The sequence below is a fragment of the Selaginella moellendorffii genome, unplaced genomic scaffold (assembly GCF_000143415.4).
Source record: "Selaginella moellendorffii unplaced genomic scaffold, v1.0 SELMOscaffold_27, whole genome shotgun sequence".
NCBI lineage: Eukaryota > Viridiplantae > Streptophyta > Lycopodiopsida > Selaginellales > Selaginellaceae > Selaginella > Selaginella moellendorffii.
The window spans coordinates 1,615,581-1,635,924 of record NW_003314288.1 but is presented as its reverse complement, the minus strand read 5'-3'; the positions used below and the strand labels follow the sequence as shown (position 1 = coordinate 1,635,924).

Sequence of the window (20,344 nt, the reverse complement as noted above, 5' to 3'; positions counted from 1 at the left end):
ATAAAATGACATACAAAAACCTGATAAACTGGGAAAAACAAAAATAATGATAAAAAAAGAGGAAATTTTAAATAGGTATTTTGGGCCCAGACCAAAATAAAAGTAAAAAAAGAAAATACTAAGAATAACTGTGTGTACAATATGGCAACAAATATGATTGCACATGAGAGCATTATATATTTATATATGTGCAATTTTTTATTTTTTTGAGTTGCATGAAAAAATATTATGTATACAATCACTTTTTGATTGCTATTTAAGCAATTGAAACATGATTGTCATTTGAAAAAGTTCCTAATTTTTTAAATTCTCTTTGGAAGACCATGTATAGTGTTTTTTTTAGGATGATTGAGAAGGGAAGATTTTTGGATTTAATGGCAAATATATTATATTATATATTATTATTATATTATATTATATTATATTATTATTATTATATTATATTATATTATATATTTATTTTTTGGATTTATATATTTGTTGGCTAGTGGTCAACAAAGGCAATTCAATATTGCATGCATAAGAGATGCACATATTTCCTCTCAAATACTAAACCTAGAAGAGGTTTGTGGCATTTTTCTAGTCCATATAATAAAGCTAAAACTCTTTGTAAGATGGGTTAATGCATTTATCCTGTGTAGGAGGCAAAGTAGCATGCTCCTGGAGAATGTTTACACCTTGTTTGGATCTATAAATTGGAGTTATATCATGATCAGGCATTGTTTTAGCACTAGAGGCAAGTTGGTGGTGAAGTGCTCTATAGAAATTTTGCATATCATGAAACATAATAGATGGCTTTAGTTTTGCAGTGGAGTCACCTAGGACACAAATGGCCCAAAAGTAATGTTGGGCATTCGTGTTTGTAATTTCATTAGTTTCTTTGAGAGTATGCTTTTAATGTTGTTTTAGTCTTTATGGAACATAGGGTAATATATATATATATATATATATATATATATATATATATATATATATATATATATATATATATATGTTTCATTTAAATGTGATTGTGTGTATAATGTTTTTATCATGGGGTATGCCATGTATGCATGGGGCATGACTACCACATAAAATTGATGCCATGTCATCCTAGACAATATGATATCATTGCAAATCTAGTGAGGGGTTTTTAGTCTCAGTTTTGTGAGTGTAAATTATAATGTGATGATTGTGATCATTTGTCTCCTCTCATTTCTCACAATTGTGGCTCATTTCTACCAGTTGGAGGTGTGTGTCAATCATATCATGCCCTAATATAAGCATTGTGCTTCAATTAATCGATGCATCTTTTATTTCTTGTGACCTATTTGCAGTGTGGTGCCCCAATTTAATGTAGTGGCTAGTGTGATCAATTAGAGTGTGGTGCCAAGTGTGATCAATTGGAGCATAGTGGTGAGTGTGATTAATTGGAGTGTGGTGGTGAGCATGATTAAGTGGCAAGCTTGATCTATTAGAGTATAGAGGCAAAACATTTCTTTAGGTGTTTGGGGTGTTGAGTGTAGTGATTTTTGGCATTGTAGTGGTTAGCCGCATTGCAAATTGATAATATAAGTTTTTCTTTCTTGAGTTTGCTCCCTAGTTTAAATTTTGTGGTTGTTATAATGATTGCATTATAATGCAACACTTATACATACACTTATACACTTATACACTTATATTTATACTTATACACTTAATGCAACTCCTCTCTAATGCACGTACTAATGTGTTTCTTTTCATAGCTAAGAAGTAGAGAGTTTTGCATCAATAGTAACAATAGGCACCTAGGTATATGGCTATAGTGTGGCAATTTGGTAACTTGCTAGGCCTAAATACTTGTATTATCTAATTGATGTAGACACACTTTTGAGCAAGCCCTCTGCTGGTATGTTTTGAATTTTGAAATGCATATGAATTCATTCATCTCATTTATTATGTAGAGCATCAGGAATTAGGGCATTGTTATGCTAATTGAGGATAGTAGGTTTGCATGTGAGGATATTTTTTATATACTTTTGCACATCTATGTTTTTGTGTGTTTTTGAAGAGAAAAATTCATGCTCTATTGGACTAGGCTTCTTAGGCATATCTTGGTGGCAATATTTGTTGAGATACAAACTCAAGATTGAAGACCATGTTATCCTCTTTTCTGCCAATATAGCAAATGTGTGCAACCCTCCTTCATTGCAAGTTACAAAGCCAACAACACAAATGGAGGATGATGTTGTGGAGGGAGTGGCAAAAGAACATCCCACTGCCATGGAGATCCCAGAAGAAGTGGTGTTAAATCCCAAGAATGCAAAAGAAGTAGTTTTACAAGTGTAAGATGCCGAACCAGAAAAAGTTTATGTCATTACAAATGGTGTGATCATAATCTATGACATGTAAGCATTACATTGAATCCTTTGCTTCTTTTTGGATTTTTATTTCTTTCCAGGGTTGCTACTATAGACCCTACAATGCAATTTCACATTGTGTAGTGTGAGGTGGTGGACAAATGCAAGTTGGTGATTGAATGCAAGGTTGTCAATGAACACGAAGTGGTAAAGAAGGACCTTCCTCATAATGTTATAGATGAAGACCCTTCATGCGGGCACAAGGTGATGGTGGAGGAGACCCCATGTGGCATGGTAGTGGAGGAGGTTGAGCCTCCTCATGAAGTGGACACCCCAAGCTCATAGGTGTATAGTTCATATGACGAGGCTATATTTCACATGAAGTAAAGAAAGAGGCTTTAGTTAAGGTTCCCTTAAGGCAGCGAGTTAATGATGAGGAGGATGCTCTAGCTAGCGAGGTGAACACTCCTCACTGCATAGTGGTTCTTAGTGAAGAGGTGGAGGTGCCATGCAATAGCCTCTGCCTCCTTGCGAGCATGAGGATCTATGAAAGCTTCTTTATAAGTAAGAATTGAAGGTTTATACAAAATAGAGCTAATCCAATTTATGGTTTGTTGTTTTTAGGATTTTCATTGATATAGACAAGATCACCATCTCGGAGTCTAAGCACAAGTCATCACCCTAATAGTTTATGTGAAGTTATATAATACATTATTAAAAGACTTGTATGCTATTTATATTTAAATTTTTTTTATCATAAGATTACATTACTATTTTAAACTACAAACTTGAAATTCTAAACAAGTTGGATCAAGTTACTAGTGCCTCACCTAAGGTGGGAATCTTCTGTGTGAAAAAAAAATTAACAATAATGATTACTGAATGTTACTTCTTATATATTAAGTCCTAAATTGGCTTAGCCTACATTTTCAAGCTCTTTTTTAAGATGAAGTTTTATAAAGTGAATAAACTCTATAGCCTTTTATACAATAGGGTGGAGTGCAATACTTTAGATATTCTCTCCACTCTATTGTAATAATTCTCTGTCTTTATGATTATAGAAATAGAAAAATTAATTATATTCTCCAAGTATTAATTTGAGAATAAAATGGTATTGTATAGCCATCAATTTATATTTTATAACTCGCTATAACTAAACTCGATTCTCTACTACGTTTGCCCTTTACCTTTATAGCCGCAGATAGGTGGAATACACACTAAATACAGACCCATTGCTGCCCCACGAAACTCCAAAACTTCACCGGCTATCTATCGAGCAAGAGCCGAAATCATCTGGACTACATGTAGTGATCTGTACAGAAGGTCATGGAGCCCTGGTTCTCTGGGTGCGGCAATACACTAAGAAGGCGGAGAGAACTCGCCTCTAAGTCTTGCTTAAGCGCGTGAAGCAGGCAAGGATTTATTCTTGCCGGCGAGCAAACAAACCGTGTTTGAAATAGGATTGAATTCAATGATTAAATAACTCAAAGACATTAAATTGAAAACTAAACCAATATATATACCACGTGATTTGGGATTCATTTGATATTCACAGATAACAAAGGAGGTAAGAATCGAGCCATCAGAAGGCTATGAGAATCCAGCCCATGGTGCAACCAAATACCAAGCCAGCACCCGCGAGACTAACTCCCAGAGCAAATGCCAGTCCCACTGTACATCCCAGTACCATCGAGTTATCTGACTGCCTGCTGCGTTTCTTAGATCTCATGCCTTCTTGGTGCTGTTTGCTGGGATCGCTGGAGCGCTTGAGCGAGGAGCTGTGCTGCTGGTCCATCTTATCAAAAGCAGCGTCTTCATCTTGGGGCCATTGCTCTCCTAGCTCTTCTTCCTGTCGCCTAAGAATCGAGTTCTCTGCCTCTAAGTATCTGACCCAGTGCTTGTATGTTAGCGACACGGACGCCTCCCGGAAGAAGAGCTTTAGGAGCTGGTCTCTCTCCGATACCGCCTCGGCTGCCCGCTTCTCGGCCTCCCTGGCTCGTGTCTGCGACCGGCAAAGGGCCTCCCCGAGCAGCTCCGAGTCCATGTTCTTCCAAAACATAGCGTCATTCCTGGAATTGAGAAGTATGAAACACTAGCACACGAAAAAAAAGTGGGAGTGTAAGTTACCTCTCTTCTTCTGCTGTCGGTTTTTCTTGAGAGATCTCGACTGGAGTCGGGATTTTGCTCTTCAGTTTCGGATCCAAAGCTCCAAGGCTTCGAAACGGCAATGACGGTGCGGACGATGGGAGACCGGGTGTTGCGAGCTTCTCCCCCCCACCACCATGGAAAACATCCTCCTTTATGGCCGAAGGTCTCAGCAAGCCTTTTGCTGCCGGCGAGAGAGGCGGCGGCAAGTCACAGTTTCCCATATCCTCGGAAGACTTCCTCGCAATGAGAGCTGCCAGTTCGCTTTTGTTGGCGTGTCGCCACCTTTGGCCCATCACCTCGAGATTCTTGGCGGATAAGCTGCAGCTCACGCTCGTCTTCTCGGCTAGTGACCGGTCCTTGTCAAAAACTTTTGCATCGGTGGTGCACGTCGATGGCGAATCTATAGCTTGCCAGTCCGACTCGAGTGACTTAGTCCCCGCCTCTGCTTCCAGGCCCAAGCTTTTCTTAGATGGCGATCGATCACCGTCGTTTTCCATGTGGAAGTGGAAATCTAGCTTCCTGTCCGGCAAGAAGTAGTGCGAGCTGACGGCACTCCACCCATCGCTAAGCTCGTATTTCCCTCCTTGTGCCTTCGTCTTATAGGCCTCGTCGTCCGGCTTTGATGATCGCTTGGCGTCCTCGTGGAGTAAGTAGCAAGTGGCAGCTGTTCTGTGCCAGGCGGTCCTCATCTCCGCGGCGGCCATCTCCTGCAGCACGACGATAGTGTCAAACAAAAGTACGTTTGGTCCTTCCAAGGAGGAAGAACAAAAGAAAAAAAACTATCCAAAAGGCTGGAACTTACTTAGAACAGTGACCCGCAAGAAAGCACTGACCCCGACGAGAGTCGCTGGCACGTCAAAAAATTTCCCAAATGCTCGGGCGGTAGAGTGTCAGGGAAGGAATAATGCCATTGCCTTGGCTTGACGAGAAGAATCGCGAAGCGGGGAGAGAAATTGCGACTACCCTACGCGAGCTAAAGAAAATCGCGACACGAGATCTAAGATCAGATCTAACCTGGAAAAGGTGCGCACCACGAAATTCTAGAGGCGTGCGGCGGATAGCGCTTCATCCCCGTGCCATCGCGAGCTGATAAACCCTAAATTCGCCATGGATACTTGTCCTCCTAAATTGCCTTCTTCGCTCGTATCGCATGAGCGCGGAAAAGAAAAATCCCCAATTCCTGTCATATGACATTCGCTTACGTGTCAGATGACGTGTCTTATCATCTGAACCCTCGATAATATCCTCATTGTTTTTTATCCACTGACCAATCTCAAGGACACAGCGCAAAAGTACATTATGTTATCCTAATCTTTGGCTTTAATCACGGAGCCGCTATTTTCTCCGGGTGTACTTTGGGCACTCGATTCATTAGTGTCAAAGCCTGTGTCACACACGCAAAAGAAAAAAGCGAAGGAATCAGTCAAGGAAAATGAGAAGTTTGCAAGCTTGAGAACCTTTGTGAAGATGTGGCAAATCATGCCGATCGGGCAGAACATGAGGCACAGTATCAACGAATGGCGAGTTTCAATGTTGTGTTCCAGCCCTTCGAGATAGATTTGTCTGGAAACAAGAGTTTAGGCGAGGTATGAAAGTGAATTCACAGAGTACCTTCCTACGAATAGATCAGCGGCAAGAAGATGCACCCAGGCGGATGCAACGGTTACTGTGCTGGCAAACATTTGAGTAATCCCAGCGAGCTGCAAGAAGTTTTGCTAGAATTTTCCTTTTGGCTGAAAGCTGTAAATACCTCTGGAAGGTAGTGCTTGGTTGCAAACATGTAGTGTAGAGTGTTAGGCGTCCAGGAAATGGATAGAAGATAAGTGTACATGGCTCCGAGGACGACGTGAGGGATGTTGCTTTCAATTACACGCTTTGTCTGGAAAAGAAGATGTGAGTTAGCTAAGCTACAAAACTGAAATCCTAGATCAGCTCACCCAAGTTTTCTTTGGAGCTAGAATCATGATGGTGTAGAAGGGCATCACCAGCGTTGTCGCAAGCGTGAAGAGCGTGGATGAGAGTTGCACTGTGCTTGTAACTGCGTGGACAGGCACTGGACAACACCAAACTCTAAGAACAGTTGCAAGAGAAGAGAAAGATGACTCACAGGATGCGGAGATTTTATGGGGCCGACTTTGCCGCTTATGCTGGAACTTCGTCAGCTTGGATGAGAACAGTCCGCGACTTGGAAGTGTGGCAAGTGGAGGAGATCTAGTAGATCGAGGTACCATCTTTGAAACACAAAAGAGAAAAGCGTTAGAAAACGTAATTAAAGCGAGGAAACATCTGTTTCTTGCCTGGATCGCTGAACAGCCATTTGCTCTGTATGGAACGAATGTTAGCAATCGAAGCTACGCAACACCAATCTTACTGACCTGTGCTGCGCTAGAACGATCTCCATTCTTGACTATAGACGAACCTCTGGTAGTCTCTCCCTCATGGGCTCCAAGAAAATGGAATGTAGCAAAGCCCCAGCCGCTTGAATGGCAGCGCACTGGTAGAATCTAAAGCACGATAGCGCACTGTGAAATTTTTCTTGACAAATGGGACGAATATTCGAACAAAATCGATAAGTGGAGATAAGCGTTGCCAGCTTCCCATTGGGTAGACAGACCACCTTGGCAACATCACTCACGATTGCTTGCGTTGCCTGAAATTTTTTTTGTCAAACATCTTCAGTCCGCGAGTACTGTTGACAGTTACAACTGAAAAGAATCGCTTTCAAGACATTGCGTACCTTCCAGGATTGCGGGGAGACATAGAGGCTAAGATGGTAGAACTTGCGCCAAGTACTTGGACACGGTCTCGGCAGTTTCATACGCCCCTTCTACGCATCGACCAAGTGCAACACCCGCAACGTAGTTACCTCCCAGGAAAATCCCCTCGACTCCAGCGTTCCTCAGACCAAACCGAGCTGCTTCAACATGATCCAGGTGGCCTACCGTGAACTGCGGTATTGCTCGAGGCCACAACCGAACACCAAGAATTTTCGGTGGCTCCGCGTCTTGTTTCAAGAGCATCTTACGGAGATCTCTATCCACTGCTTCCACTATAGCATCATCTTCCTGCGACGCATATTATGTATTACGTTGTAAGCGAAAATGGATCTGCGGCACAAACCTTCATTGATATTTGCATGTTGGTGGCACCTCCTATGTAGTTCAGTAAGAGAACACGGCCTTGGGGAGCACGGCCTGGAAAAAGAGAGGAACTGTAGATAGTTCCTGCAACAGCAAACAAAACATTTAGTCCTGCTCGAGAAGTCAAGAAACTCACCTAAAGTTTCTACTCCTTGGCTGCGAGGGTGAAGTTGGCCAAATCCACTCAAAACTCCATTGGACAAGCGATCTTCTCGAATGGCTGATTTAGGATACGATAAAGTTACTGCCACAACTGGAGGATAGAATATCTCTGAGAGGGCATCAGAAACTGCAGGCTGAAACACAATCGTAAGAAACGTTAGCAAAAAAGCATTTGAAATAACTTACGGAAACTGGTCGTAAAATCTCACTAGCAACGTAGGATGGAACTGTGAGGACGACAGATTTTGCCAAAACAGCCGTGGTTCCTTCTGGAGTATCATAAACAAGTGTATAGAGGCCCGCGGATGTTTTCTTTACAGACAAGAGCTTCCACTTGAGCTTTATGCTATCGCCAAGCCTGAACACAACAACCGTAATTGTGTCAAAGCACAGCAATTGTAATTGCTTACTTCGATGCTATAGCCTTGGGAAGCGAGATGAGACCCTTGCGAAATGATCCAACAGTTTGACCCTTTGGTTTCGGCAGTCGCCTACAACGAAAATGAAATCTCAAAAAGAACTGCTTTAATCAGACTTACTCATCACGAGGCGGAGGGGGATTCTTCTTCTTGTCCTGTATAAGCTTAATAGTTCCCCCGATGATGCTTCCACCTTGATCTTCCAGCTTCCATACTTTCCCGAATGCAGCTTTCATACTCAATTTCGAAGGATCACCAGCATAAACGCCTGAAATCCAACTAAGGGGAAAATCTACGCCAATCAAATAGTACTCACCTGAACAGAAAGGTTCGATCAGCCTCTCAAAGACTTCATCACCTAGGTTCCGACGAACAAACTGCTCTACGGATTCTTCACCACCCTGCACAACAGAAAATAATGAACACCGTTTATTAAAAGAGAAACAAAAAAAGGATACACTTGACATACCGGAGGTGGAGGCCTCAATCCAAGAGCTCCCAGGCCAGCTCGTATCTTTCCCGCAAAGCTCATAAGATCAAAAAACGGAAGATCGCCGAGCCCCGCTGGTACTTTGCGAAGCTGTCCACCCCACAAAACAAATCGAGGAGCATCGGGGTCCCCGAGAACAAGCTCGTCTTTCAGTCCGCTGTCAACCTGCAAGGAATATCAAAACGCGAGAAAATCAAGAGACTACGTACCGCCATGGTGAGCATAGAATCGTTGGGCTGGAAGCTGTTCGGTCCTTCCTCCCACAAATATCCATCCGACTCCAGCGTCGTGATATTTCCCCCTACTCTCTCCCTTGCCTCGGTCACCAGGATGGAGGTAACCGGCAGGCCGTGCTTCGTTGCTAGCGCCTGTGCTGTGCAAAGCCCCGAGATCCCAGCTCCCACTATCACGCAATCCAGGGACTTTCCCTCGGCGGAGCGCTCGGACACCGAGGGCGGGCTCACTGCTGGCTGCTTTGCGATCACTGGCACTACTGTCCTGCCCGGGGACGAGAACTTCCGGCATTGCTGCTGGAAGATTTTCTGCCTGGCCTTGGAGGCGGAGGAGGTGTGGCGCCTGCATTGGAGTACCTGGTGAGGATGAGGGATGTGGAGAGCTGTTGGAGCAACTTGAAACACCTCCATTGCTTTGGCGATTAGGGCTCCCTGGCCCCTCTGTTCCCTATACCATAGCTTTTTAGTCTAAACGAGCGCTTTTATACTTCGAGGTCCTCGAGGTCGGGGAGGGGATAGCGGAGGATGGCGGCAATGCCGGTCATTTGCGCCAGTTCTGCGAGAAAACGATGGAGACAGTGAGTGAGAAGACCGAGAGGCGAAAGGGAATTTCTTACGTTCGCCGGAGACGTGCATCGAGGAGAAGACGTGGACGTTTCCACCCTTTTCTTTCACTGACTCGACGAGCTCGACGTACCTTGTTCTCGTCGGAATGTCCGCGTTTCTGGAAGGAAAGACATCGTACGAGGAAAGAAGTTTCACAGCTCGTTTACCTGAAGAGTGCGTCAGTGATGAGAAGCGTCTGGACGGCGAATCTGTCGTGCGCTGCTGACACATGAGCGGGGCCATAAGTCGCTCGCAGAGGGTCCTAGTGAAAAAAAAGTGTCGGCGTGTCGCCAATATACAGAATCATTCACTCACTGTAGATAGCATGTTGAAGAACTGCTCCAAGGCCCGGACCTGCGTGTAAGTAGCTTACATAAGTAGCTTACATTGGAAGTCTTAACAAGTGTACCTCTTGGGCCGCTTTTGTATCTTTGATTCGAGAAGCAACAGAGGGCGAGCCAAGGACTTCTTTAAGTGAGTGCCTGCAGCCACCAACTGAAAAAAACCAGTCTTTACAAGACGCGAAAAGCTTACTTGTAGGCGGATGATGAGTGAGCTAGAATGAACTTCGATTTGTTTTCAATGATAGCCCTGATCTCCCTCCTGGTGCTCTCAAGGTTGATGTAATCAAAGAACTGGTCCTGGAGAACACAAGCAATTAGTTGCGTGATGAAACACAGAAAAAGTGCAAACCTTCGTAAATCCAGGACTAGCAAGTATTATGCAGCGGATCAAAGTGAAGTCTACGCTTCTTACTAGCGCCTGTGAGCATAATTTTTCAGGAAATGTTGAAGTTTAGAGACGACAAACCTGAAATACGTTCTCGAAGAATTTGTTCAGCGCCTGCAGGACACGGGTATCAAACCCAAATACACTTCATGAGCAGCTAATAAAAACCTTGTCATATCCGGCAATCGCTGCACCACGTTTGCGAGGAATAGAGGCTTCCACACGTGCCTTGATTGTTGTCATGCTGTAAAAGGAAAAAAAGAGGAGTGAGCACCTGGAAGCTTAAATTTAGGAAAAGAAGCTATACTTTTGACCTACAAGGCAGATGTGTGCTAGCCCCTCGTCAATCAGCACCGCTACTACATCGGCATTTGCAGTAGGATCTACAAAACATATCGCTTCTAAACACGTCGCATAGTTTCAGAAGAACACTCACCGGTAGCATTTTTTAGTAGCTCCAGAGCCCAGTTGTCCCATATAGTCTTCACAACGAGGAGTTAATTTCCAACACAGAGAAAAAAAAAATCGTCTAGTACCTTGGTCAGCACAAAGGCTCTTTGGAGGTCGATCTCCAGAGTGTGATACGCACCGAGCTGATATAAACAAAAACAAATGTAGAATGTGATTCTGCTCGACACGAGCTTACCTTGACATGGTCGTTTTCAGTGAGATTTTTGCCACGAATGCGCAGGACCGAAGCGATATTGTCGAACTCGGTTGCCTGTTACCAATGCGAAAAAGTCTAAACGACATTACCAAAGTTGCAATGGTATCACCTCCACAAGAACTTCTAGTTTCAATCGGACCCTCTCTGCGTCCCTTCCACCGCTTGAATTCTCACGTTGTACCTTTCTGGTGTCAAGGATCGCAATGAGGACACAAACAGGAGATTCTACCCTCGAAATTCTACCTCATTGTGACGGCGGAGACCTGATCATCCTTTGCAATGAGATTATAGGCATTCCAGAGATCGTCGTCTTCCTCTGGAACGAGCTGCAAATCCCACAGAAGAAGGCGAATGGATTGATCCAGCAAAGAATGCCGAGTGATCTAACCTTGACGGAGCCGGAGCCATCGGCGGCGATCCTCTTCTTGACGAGCTTCATCCTCCCTTAAACCCTAGAATATTTTCTCACGGAGGCTTGTGTTTTTCCACTTTAAACGAGCATGTCATAGCGGTACACGTGGAGGAGGGAGAGTGCTACGTGGCGATGCATTGCTGTGGTGTTGGCGTGTTGCTTCCAGGAGAGTCTCCCATTTGACGCTTTATAGAGATTTTCGAGCAGAGAAGAAGCGCGACGATCGATCGATCGATAGGTTTAGCTAGAGCAATGGCACCATACCTTCCCGAGAGTGGGATGAAGGTAGGCTACAGCGTCGACGACGAGAGGGAAGCGGCGCAGCAGCTGGATCCGAGCTTGCCCTTGCTGCAAGACGCGGATCTTAGGGACAAGATTGTGCTTCTTCGCGTCGATCACAACGTTGTCAAGAAAGGTGAGGACGATCGCAATCGTTTGGATGTGATTTCTAGATTTCGATTCTTCCAGGGAGAGTCCAGGACCAGTACAGGATCGATGTTACTCTGGCGACTATGTATAACATTGTGGAACGCGGAGGAAGGTAAAGTTTAGCTTGAAGTTCCTCTTTCATTCTTGCACCCTTTTTTCTAGGCCGATTATCATGACTCACATTGGAAGGCCTTTGGACAAAAAGACTAAAGCTATCACCGTGAACAAGGACGATGCTGTGGATGCCGTGGTTGCCTACTTGCAACGGAAGCTCCGTATCAAGTTCGTGGTTCCGGAGTTCCACATAACCGAGCCCGAAGGAATCGTGGATATCGACACTTCCGTGAACTGGTTGATCCACGACTTGAAGGAGGGAAAGATTGGAGGGATTTATCTCCCAAACACTCGTTGGTTTGCTGTAAGTTCTATGAGCTTCATGGTTCTTTGAGTTCATTTCTTAAGTTGTGACACAGGGCGAGGAAGATAAAGGAGACAAGCGTGAAAGATTCGTGATCCAGCTTGCTGGTCTTGCGGATGTTTATGTCAATGACGCGTTTGGTTCGTGGCAGCCTCATGCTTCCACATATCAGATTACAAAGCTACTTCCATCGTATGCTGGCCTTTGCCTACAGGTAAGCATTTCAATCGCTTCTTTCTGATCTGAACCCGTTCCTTGAATGCAGGATGAACTCTTCAACGTAAAACTAGTGCTCAATCCAGCAAGACCCTTCGTCGCTGTGGTGGCGGGTGCAAAGTATGACACAAAGATCGGGCCCCTCAAGGAAATATACAAGAAGGTCGACAAGCTCATCTTGGGAGGTTTAATATTCAACACATTCCTGTGTGCAAAGTATGGCTTGAAGATTGCTGGGGTGGAGGTATGGACGTCAAGCACATTCTCTTTGCTGTCCACGCTGTTGGTTTTTTTCTTTTCTAAAACTTTTCGGTGCGATTGTTGTCACTGTGCAGGAATCGGACATTGAGCTCGCCAGAGAACTGGTGGAACAGGACAAGAACGAGAAGAAAATCGTTGAGCTGCCTTACGTTGTTGAGTCGGACGTTACGGATGGTCGCCACGAGGGAAAGTTTCGTACCATCTCGATCAAGGTAAGTTTTCTTGCTTGCTTGTCGATCATATCCTAGTAACTGTGATCAATGAGCAGGATTCCGGCTCAAAAGAGTTCAAGTACGTGGTCGATGTGGATCCAAAGTCCTTTGAGGAAGGCCCGGTTCTGGAGGCGCTAACCTCCGCAAAGACGATCTTCGTCAATGCGGTCATGGGGCTCGTCCCTCACTTCTGGCAGGGAACCCGCAAGATGGACGAGGTGATTGATCGCAACCGAGATGCGCAAAAGTTTTTTGGAGGAGGAGACACCTTACAGGTCTTCAAGCGGTACGTTACCCGAGACGAGTTCTTACAAAGTTTCTCTAAAATTCTCTCGTTGGTTCAATGCACAGCTTGCTTCCGGGGATTTACCACGAAGCCATGGACAGTCCGAAGTACTATCTCTTCACTGGCGGAGGAACAGTGCTCAAAGTGCTCGAAGAGGGCGATCCATTTGGCTTGGATATCGTGAAAGCTCTCGTGGAGAACAAGCGACAGCGAGCGTAGAAGAATGTATCGCTTTAACCGATAGAAAATAAAAATAAAACAAAGCATTCATGTAAAAATATTTTTTTTCTTCCTTCCTACTGGAGCTATGGAGTCTGTGACAAATCCTTTGCTGCCAGAGCCCTGGTACCCGCGAAGACTAGCGGCAAAATTCCAGGCTAGAGCAGCGAAGCCTAGATTTGTAACTAGGGCAACGATGAGCAAAGATTTGCTCGTGGTCGGGCCCGGGCGGCTGGGGCGATTGATTGCCAAGCATTGGGGCGAGGTGTGGAAATTGTCGCTAGAATTTCTCCAAATCTTGTGTGTTCTCGCCAGGAAAACCGGGGTAGCGCTAGAATCGTGGGGCAGACGAGATCCAGCAAAGAACACGACGCATTGCGCGCGCTCGGGATCGAGCCGGTTGTGAGGGACGCCGCCACGGCCGAGCGCTTCCCTTTCGTGGTGTTTTGCGCTCCTCCCGACACAGATTACGCGCTGGAAGTGAGGTAAGTTCTTGGGAGAAAGAAGACCTTCCTCTTGGAAGAAATTGTTCTCGACTTTGCGATGGGATGGATGATAGGAGAGCTGCGGAGAGATGGAATGGCGAGGGATCGTTGCTCTTCACTTCTAGCAGCGCGGTCTACGATTGCTTCGACAATGGTTTGTGCGTGGAGGTGAGAGAACTAAATTTCTTTTGAAGTGGATGAACTTAAGAACACTATTTTTTTTTTTTTTCGGTTAGTCCACTCCCACAGTTGCCAAAGGAAGAAGTCCCAGGACTGATACGATTCTAGCTGCTGAGGAGGAGATTCTCAAAGTCGGAGGGAACGTTGTGAGATTGGCAGGACTTTACATATCCTTTCCCGCAAAGTTCTTCGCGATTTTCGATTGTGTTGCCTTGACTTAGCTCGCCACAGTGCTGATCGAGGCGCTCATGCTTACTGGCGAACTTTCCCGGTTATAAAAGAGCGACCGGATTGTTACATCAATCTCATTCACTATGAGGTATCCTTTCGCTCTCAAATTCTTAGTTTCTTCCTTCACTCGTCTTTCAAGCTTTTCTCCTTTCGCATTCTCTCGTATTCTTACTTTGTCTGTGTGTTTTTAGGACGCTGCTACTCTGTGCGTGGCCATACTTCGAAGAACGGACTTCCGTGGTCGCGTTTTCATGGGCTGCGACGGCACTCCAATGTCAAGGTGGGATTTTTCGTGAAGCTTTTACGAGAATTCGCTCTGGAATTCCTTTGAAACAGGCAAGAGATCATGGACGTGGTGTCTAAGAACCAAGAGTGCAAGACCACTTTCACTGGTACGATACGATCGATTCAGCTGCTTGTTCTTCCGATTTTGCTGATCGAGTTCTTCTTGTGCTGTCAAGGATCTGATGGACCTCTGGGCAAGAAGATGGATGGATCCAAAACTCGCGAAGAACTCCACTGGCAGCCCAGATACAAAAGCTTCGAGGAATTCATGAAGCTTCACTCCGCTGTGACTGTGTAAACATCTGCTTGCTCCGGCCGTAGATTGTTGAAATCCAACGGTCTGCGCTTGGACACGTTGACTTTTTGTTGGCGCGAGATGGTTACAAACATCGGACGGTCTCATCAATCTTCTCGGCATCGACGGACGAGAGTGTGACCACGTGGACCTCCGCCAGCTGCAGGATTTGTGGATTGAGCGGCCGGGATGCGCCAAAAGAAATGCATGACGGGCCGCGGCGACGTGCCGGATCGCGCCGTCCGATTCGCCCCCATCCAACGGCCACGACATTCCCTGCTCTAGCAAAAATGCACAACGCAACACCCAGAACAAAGGAAGACACCACAAGAGGAGAAAGAAGAGTTTTGCGAAGGAAGCAAAGCAGCGAGGGCAAGGGGCTTGCAAGGGCGTCGCGCGGTGGCGTGCCCTGGCTATGGCGAGGGTTTAGAATCGTCTTGCGGACGATTGAGGGAGCCGCGGCGCTCATTTGCCAATCCGGATAGTTTGCTCGTCGCAGGTATGGTGGATTCAGATTCATCCGCCAGCGCTCCTCGTCTCCATCGGCGCTCCAAGCTGCATTGAAAGATCCCAAAGAAAATCTGGTTGCCAGGGAAACCATTTCTTCCCCAGGGCTTGGGATTCGCCATCGGGATCTTTGCGCGGATCGATCTTTCTTGCCCGGCCGTGCATCGCCGGGTGATGCATTCCTCGGGCGGATTGTAGGATCGAGTCGGATTCCCAGGGCCAAGACCAGCGGCAAGGCACGCACAGCCGAAATATTCTGGCAAGGGAGGCTTTGCAATTTGGGATCGAGAGGGCGATGGCCGCGGATCGCTACTACTGCTGCAGCGAGGATGTGTGCGAGGAGAAATTGGCATTCCGGAGAGCAATGGCAAGGCGGGCGGAGAAGGTCCAATTCGACAAGCATCCTTCGTCGATCATCCAAGAACCGACGCAATCGCAGGAGGTCGCCGCGATTCATCAAGAATCGCAGCAGCGGCAGGAGCTTTTGGAACCATCGGCGGGGAGGAGCAAATCCAGCGCCGCCGATGGGATGAATTCTTGGAAGATGGCTGCAAGACGGGCTATGGTGGTGGATCATCATCGTCCACAGCAACACCGCCAGGTCGGGGATGATCAAGAGCCGGTCATACCGATCTCCAATCCTGGGGCAGTGGCAGCGACGGTGGTACCAGCAGCGAAGCAGTACCACAGAAATCTAGCAGCGGCAGTGGTGATCCAAGATCCTCGTCCCACCGGCGTTACCGTGCCTCGCAACCCGGTAAACGCAGTGGTGCGTCACCCCGCCGCCGCGGTGGTACCGCGCGTCCACCGCGGTGTCACCGCGGTGCTGCCATCCTACGTCGCGGATATCAACCTGGGCAGCAAGAGGTACCGCGAGAGTATGGACTACGCTCACTTGGGCTGCAGGCATTTTGTTCCTTGCGACGATCGCGACGATCTGGAGGAGGCCAAACCGAGCGCCACGACGGTGTCGACGATGGTCTCGGTGCCCAGCTCCAATCAAAGGGCGATGGCGATCAAAGCCAAAGTCGGGGGAGCCGTTTTGGCAAGGTCGATGGTTCCGGAGGATCGGGATCAGTACAGGCAGGGGCAGGAGAGCGCGATCCAGGTTTGCGGTTTTTCGGGCAGATCGGGTGTTGGGCATTCGCAAGATCGTCATCCAAGGGCGGATCCTTCTGGGGTTAAGAAGAGCAAGGAGGAGGAGAAGGAAGAGGATCAGAGCGCCGGCGCGATGGGAATTGATCGGCAGGGCGGTATCGCGAAGAAGGTGGATGGCTGTTCTTCGTCGGGTGAGGTGGCTATCTCCCAGGTGACAACTTGCGGCGTGGAGAGCTCCGACAGTGGCAATGGGTTGGATCAGGAGCTTGGGCAGGGGGAGGAGCATCAGCATTTGGCGAGGAAGAGCAAGAGGAAGAAGGTGATGGAGGAGAAGTTCTCGGGGGATGCGAGAGCTAGGTCGGGCGATCAGGCCCTGGCAGGGAAGTTGGAATTGGAGGGCGTGGGCGACGAGATGGATGATCCAAACCCTGCGGAGGCGATGTCCGAGGCGCTGGACGTGCTGGCGGAGGCTGCCATTCAGGCGTCGTCGTCGCCACCACCAGCAGAGGATTGCAGTGTGGAGATGGTGGAGATCTCCAGCGACGAGGAGAAGGTGGATGAATTGGGGAGGAGGATCTGGAGGAAGGCGAAGTTCGTGCATGGCGAGATCCCGTTTGTGCAGAAGAGGGTCGTGCGGAGGTGCCCGCGGCCGGGCAAGGTGGCGATGCAATTGGAGGTGGGATCGGATTGGGGATCCAGCAAAAGGCCCGGGGTGCGAGCGTCGCAGCGCAGGATTGAGCAGCAGCAGCAGCAGCAGCCGCGCAAGCTCCTCATGGCGGATGCGTTTGAGTACGGTGTGGTCCGAAAGAAATCCCGGAATGAGGATCACCAGGAGCATCGGCCGGGCGTCAAGAGGAATGCTGCTGCTGGCGAGCTCGCGAATTCGAAGAAGAAGAAGAAGGCGACGACGACGACGAAGACGAAGAAGGGCGCCGGGGTTCATCAGAGAAAGAGGGACCTGAGCACAGTGGTGAGGGAGTCCGCGACGATTCTCGATCATCGCCGCCATCTCCAGCTCGTGGGCGATGGCGATGGCGATGATCATGGAGAGCACCTCGAGGCCGCGGCGCCGGTGCCAGTGGTGGTGGTGGAGGAGGAGGAGGAGGAGGAGGAGGAGCAAGAGGAGGAGGAGGTGCAAGATCATGGTGGTGGCGAGGACGCATTTGGTGGTGCCCTGATTCGATCCAAGCGTGGGAGAAGCCAGAATCTGCCGCTGCGGTTCCAAGGCTCGGTGCTGGGGAATTGGAAGAAAGGGAGGAAGAGCAAGCCCTTTGGAGCAAGGTAGTGATCCATGGCATGGATGGATTTTCACGCGGATGATAGAGAGGTGGTATGTAGAAATCGTGAAATCATGTACAGGGAAGGAGGAGGGAGCTACGCCACCACCACCACAGGCCCGGAGAGATCAAACTTCTTCTTCTTCCTCATCTCTTTCGTTGTTTCTCGTTTGGAATTTTTGTAGCGATCATACCAACAGATTTGAAAGATACAAGTTTAAACCATTTGCAAGGAATGCTTCTCTGATCCATACACAAATCTTCCTTCTTGATCGATGTTTTTGTTTCTCTCGCTTGGTATAATTCACTTGGTTTCTTTCCTCGTTGGCTTCTTCACCTTGTTTACTACCACCGAGTCTCGTAGCCTCGTCGGTAAAGCTCGGGGTCTTCCACGCTTGGATCGAACGAGTGGAGCTTTCGTGACAACGAGAGATTCGTCCTCTTCTTCTTCTTCTTCCTCTTGTTCTCCATCTCCTTGCTCTTCCTGTTCGTCATCGCCTCGTCTCTCTTTACGGCCAGCTTTGATCGCGGCTCGAGCAGCGGCTTGTTCTTGGTGGCCATTTCGAGCTTTCGACTGGCTTCTCCTCGGCTGCTTTGGTTCCGGCTGCTGTGGCGTGCTGATCGCAGTGAGAGATCGCTTTTTCGTTGACGTTGGCCTTGTCGTCGTCGTCGTCGTCCCCACCGTCGTCCCCTGTTGAGGGTGGTGTCCATTCCTGGTCTTTGATGGAGCTTGCCGGCGATGGCTTGCGACTGGAACGATCTGGTTCTGCTCCTCCTCCGAGCTTTTCTTCCTAAACGCGCTCTTGGTATGCCTGGAGGATTTCTTTTGTACAATCCAGACACCCGTGTGCACGAAAAACGCTCCCTTTCGTTGCTGCTGCTGCTCTTGTTGCTGTTGACGATCCTGTTCCTGCTTTTGTAAGCTTTCCTGCCTGGCCGAATTTCTCGTCGGTTTCGGAGCTCGCGAGGCCGATGAGTTCCGAGTGTTGGCGGTTTGAGCCGGACCATCCTGAGCTCCAGCGCCGGCGTCCCGCGCTGACGATGAAGTATTGAGCTGAGCTCCAGAATTGGATATCCTGGACCCAAGCCTGGTAGCCTTGGCCGGAGCATCACCCTGAAGTGCGTTCATCAGAAGATCCAAAGGTCTCGTTCGCAGTTTCCGGCCAGAAGTGCTTTTCCCTGCTTTGGCTGGAGATTCCGGTACCAAGCTCTTGCCTGCCAGGCCACTCGGTTTGAACCCTCCGTTCGATTCAGTGGCCACGGCTGTTTTCCCAGTCTGTGAGTCAGAGCTCCCTTTCTCAGATGCCGAATTCGTGGAGCTCAAATGCTTCACGGTCGAAACTTGCGGTGGAACTTGGTCCTGGTTTGGCAGCTCTTCGTCAGAAGAGTTACGTAGAATCCTTCCAAATGCCAACGGAGGGCTGTGAGCGAAAACGTTGGTCGCTGGAGGCTTGAGGAATCCGGCACCGGATCCAAAACTCACACTCCCAAGCCCAGAAAACAGTGGAGTCGGCGGCACTGCCTGCTGCTTGATAAAAGGTGACGGAAGTTTGCCACCCTGACTATCTTCCTCTCGTCTTCCACTGCTGGAAAATGGTGACGACGAACTCGCTTGGAAAAGCTTGGTGGGATCTGCAAAGGCCGTTCTAGGAGCCGGCATGAGTTCCTCGTCCGTCGTCGTGGAGAGATCGTTCCTTTCACTGTCCAGATGATGTGCATTGCCGGAAGAAGAATTCGTCCGTGACCCCATTAAGTTGGAAAGATCACTTGGGCTGCCCCTCCCACCATTGTGGAAATGGTTTCCCTGTACTCGCTGGCCACTGCTATCATCACTCCTCTTCTCTCCAGCGAGAAGCAAAGCGCTGGGTTCTTCTTGTTTGCACAGTTGCCACTCGTCTATCACCGGCGGAGCTAGCGGGCAATTGGGCTTCATTCCAATGGGAGGCCTCCACACCGCGGGGGCTTGCCTCTTGGAAACCATGGCTTCTTCCTCGGCACTGGAGCTGGATTGATAGCGCCCGCCGCCGTGGAGCTCCTCCAAATCGGCCGCCTGGCGCTTTCCCTCGGTGAGGAGATGCAGCAGCTCGCCGGAAGGCCGCCATAGCTGCTGCTGGTATTGCTCCTGCTGCGCGATCACGCGACTCTGCATCATTCTCACCGGGAATCGCAGTAGCCCTGCCCTCCCTGCCCTGGCCTCCTCTAGCGCATCGATCTGCTGCTAGACAATGTGGCTGCTATCTAAGAACCCTAGACCTGCGCCGCGCATTTGGATTTGGGAACGTACACTGGATATTTTGGATGCGATTCCCTCCCCGGATGGAGAGATTGCCGCGCCGGATCAAGGAGAAAACCTATCGCCGATCCAGGTGCTCGGCTCAATCGCCAAGGACATCGTCGTCCCACTGCAACAAGCAACACACACATGACAAGGCCCGTTGGATGGCCGATCGAACGGCTGGGCGCTGGTGCAAATCATGGCCGTCGATCTAGACTCCCGGGGAATAAATCCGACGAACGGCGGCAACCCGCGGGCTCGCGCAGATTCAAAGGCCACGTGGCGGTCCGGGATTGGTCTCAGGGCTGGGGAATCCTGTGGCCAAACGTCCATCGTCTTCCCCACA

General features: G+C 48.2%; 7 protein-coding genes across 9 annotated transcripts; 2 read left to right on the top strand and 5 right to left on the bottom strand.

Annotated features, from left to right (window-relative positions):
• Window positions 1–3,816: 3,816 nt before the first annotated feature.
• On the bottom strand, window positions 3,817–5,604 carry LOC112348131. Of its 2 annotated transcripts, XM_024680216.1 has the most exons (4): window positions 5,481–5,604; window positions 5,269–5,439; window positions 4,446–5,173; window positions 3,817–4,387 (listed from the first exon to the last, which is right to left on the bottom strand). In XM_024680216.1, exons 3-4 carry the CDS (start codon window positions 5,168–5,170, stop codon window positions 3,901–3,903), a joined length of 1,212 nt encoding a protein of 403 aa, XP_024535984.1. In that variant the 5' UTR covers window positions 5,171–5,173; window positions 5,269–5,439; window positions 5,481–5,604; the 3' UTR covers window positions 3,817–3,900. The 2 variants fall into 2 exon arrangements, with proteins under 2 accessions (XP_024535984.1, XP_024535983.1); XM_024680215.1 differs by having other exon boundaries at window positions 5,269–5,604.
• Window positions 5,605–5,695: 91 nt separating this feature from the next.
• Window positions 5,696–6,948, bottom strand: LOC9629581 (protein ABA DEFICIENT 4, chloroplastic). Its single transcript, XM_024680218.1, has 8 exons — window positions 6,842–6,948; window positions 6,764–6,788; window positions 6,574–6,697; window positions 6,404–6,519; window positions 6,217–6,345; window positions 6,078–6,166; window positions 5,924–6,029; window positions 5,696–5,850 (listed from the first exon to the last, which is right to left on the bottom strand). Exons 1-8 carry the CDS (start codon window positions 6,865–6,867, stop codon window positions 5,791–5,793), a joined length of 675 nt encoding a protein of 224 aa, XP_024535986.1. The 5' UTR covers window positions 6,868–6,948; the 3' UTR covers window positions 5,696–5,790.
• Window positions 6,949–6,981: 33 nt separating this feature from the next.
• LOC9629580 (protoporphyrinogen oxidase, chloroplastic) lies at window positions 6,982–9,353 on the bottom strand. Of its 2 annotated transcripts, none has more exons than XM_024680214.1 (10): window positions 8,887–9,353; window positions 8,657–8,842; window positions 8,504–8,588; window positions 8,308–8,455; window positions 8,179–8,259; window positions 7,955–8,126; window positions 7,743–7,902; window positions 7,587–7,690; window positions 7,204–7,531; window positions 6,982–7,155 (listed from the first exon to the last, which is right to left on the bottom strand). In XM_024680214.1, exons 1-9 carry the CDS (start codon window positions 9,319–9,321, stop codon window positions 7,232–7,234), a joined length of 1,671 nt encoding a protein of 556 aa, XP_024535982.1. In that variant the 5' UTR covers window positions 9,322–9,353; the 3' UTR covers window positions 6,982–7,155; window positions 7,204–7,231. The 2 variants fall into 2 exon arrangements, with proteins under 2 accessions (XP_024535982.1, XP_002975326.1); XM_002975280.2 differs by having other exon boundaries at window positions 6,982–7,116.
• Window positions 9,297–11,354, bottom strand: LOC9629951 (protein PELOTA 1). Its single transcript, XM_002975279.2, has 16 exons — window positions 11,301–11,354; window positions 11,156–11,238; window positions 11,022–11,097; window positions 10,892–10,966; window positions 10,782–10,838; window positions 10,682–10,727; window positions 10,553–10,628; window positions 10,414–10,489; window positions 10,327–10,359; window positions 10,210–10,278; window positions 10,051–10,157; window positions 9,926–9,998; window positions 9,832–9,870; window positions 9,684–9,778; window positions 9,528–9,634; window positions 9,297–9,466 (listed from the first exon to the last, which is right to left on the bottom strand). Exons 1-16 carry the CDS (start codon window positions 11,349–11,351, stop codon window positions 9,393–9,395), a joined length of 1,137 nt encoding a protein of 378 aa, XP_002975325.1. The 5' UTR covers window positions 11,352–11,354; the 3' UTR covers window positions 9,297–9,392.
• A 112-nt stretch (window positions 11,355–11,466) lies between these two features.
• Window positions 11,467–13,424, top strand: LOC9629950 (phosphoglycerate kinase). Its single transcript, XM_002975407.2, has 8 exons — window positions 11,467–11,739; window positions 11,793–11,865; window positions 11,916–12,171; window positions 12,227–12,385; window positions 12,437–12,631; window positions 12,723–12,860; window positions 12,917–13,146; window positions 13,212–13,424. The coding sequence occupies exons 1-8, from the start codon at window positions 11,577–11,579 to the stop codon at window positions 13,363–13,365; spliced, it is 1,368 nt and encodes a 455-aa protein (XP_002975453.1). The 5' UTR covers window positions 11,467–11,576; the 3' UTR covers window positions 13,366–13,424.
• A 5-nt stretch (window positions 13,425–13,429) lies between these two features.
• Window positions 13,430–14,935, top strand: LOC9629949. The gene is made up of 8 exons (XM_024680217.1): window positions 13,430–13,630; window positions 13,681–13,850; window positions 13,925–14,018; window positions 14,087–14,197; window positions 14,260–14,349; window positions 14,453–14,541; window positions 14,598–14,653; window positions 14,723–14,935. Exons 1-8 carry the CDS (start codon window positions 13,454–13,456, stop codon window positions 14,842–14,844), a joined length of 909 nt encoding a protein of 302 aa, XP_024535985.1. The 5' UTR covers window positions 13,430–13,453; the 3' UTR covers window positions 14,845–14,935.
• A 3,092-nt stretch (window positions 14,936–18,027) lies between these two features.
• Window positions 18,028–20,331, bottom strand: LOC9629948 (AF4/FMR2 family member 4). The gene is made up of 2 exons (XM_002975278.2): window positions 20,146–20,331; window positions 18,028–19,866 (listed from the first exon to the last, which is right to left on the bottom strand). Exons 1-2 carry the CDS (start codon window positions 20,329–20,331, stop codon window positions 18,028–18,030), a joined length of 2,025 nt encoding a protein of 674 aa, XP_002975324.2.
• Window positions 20,332–20,344: the final 13 nt, after the last annotated feature.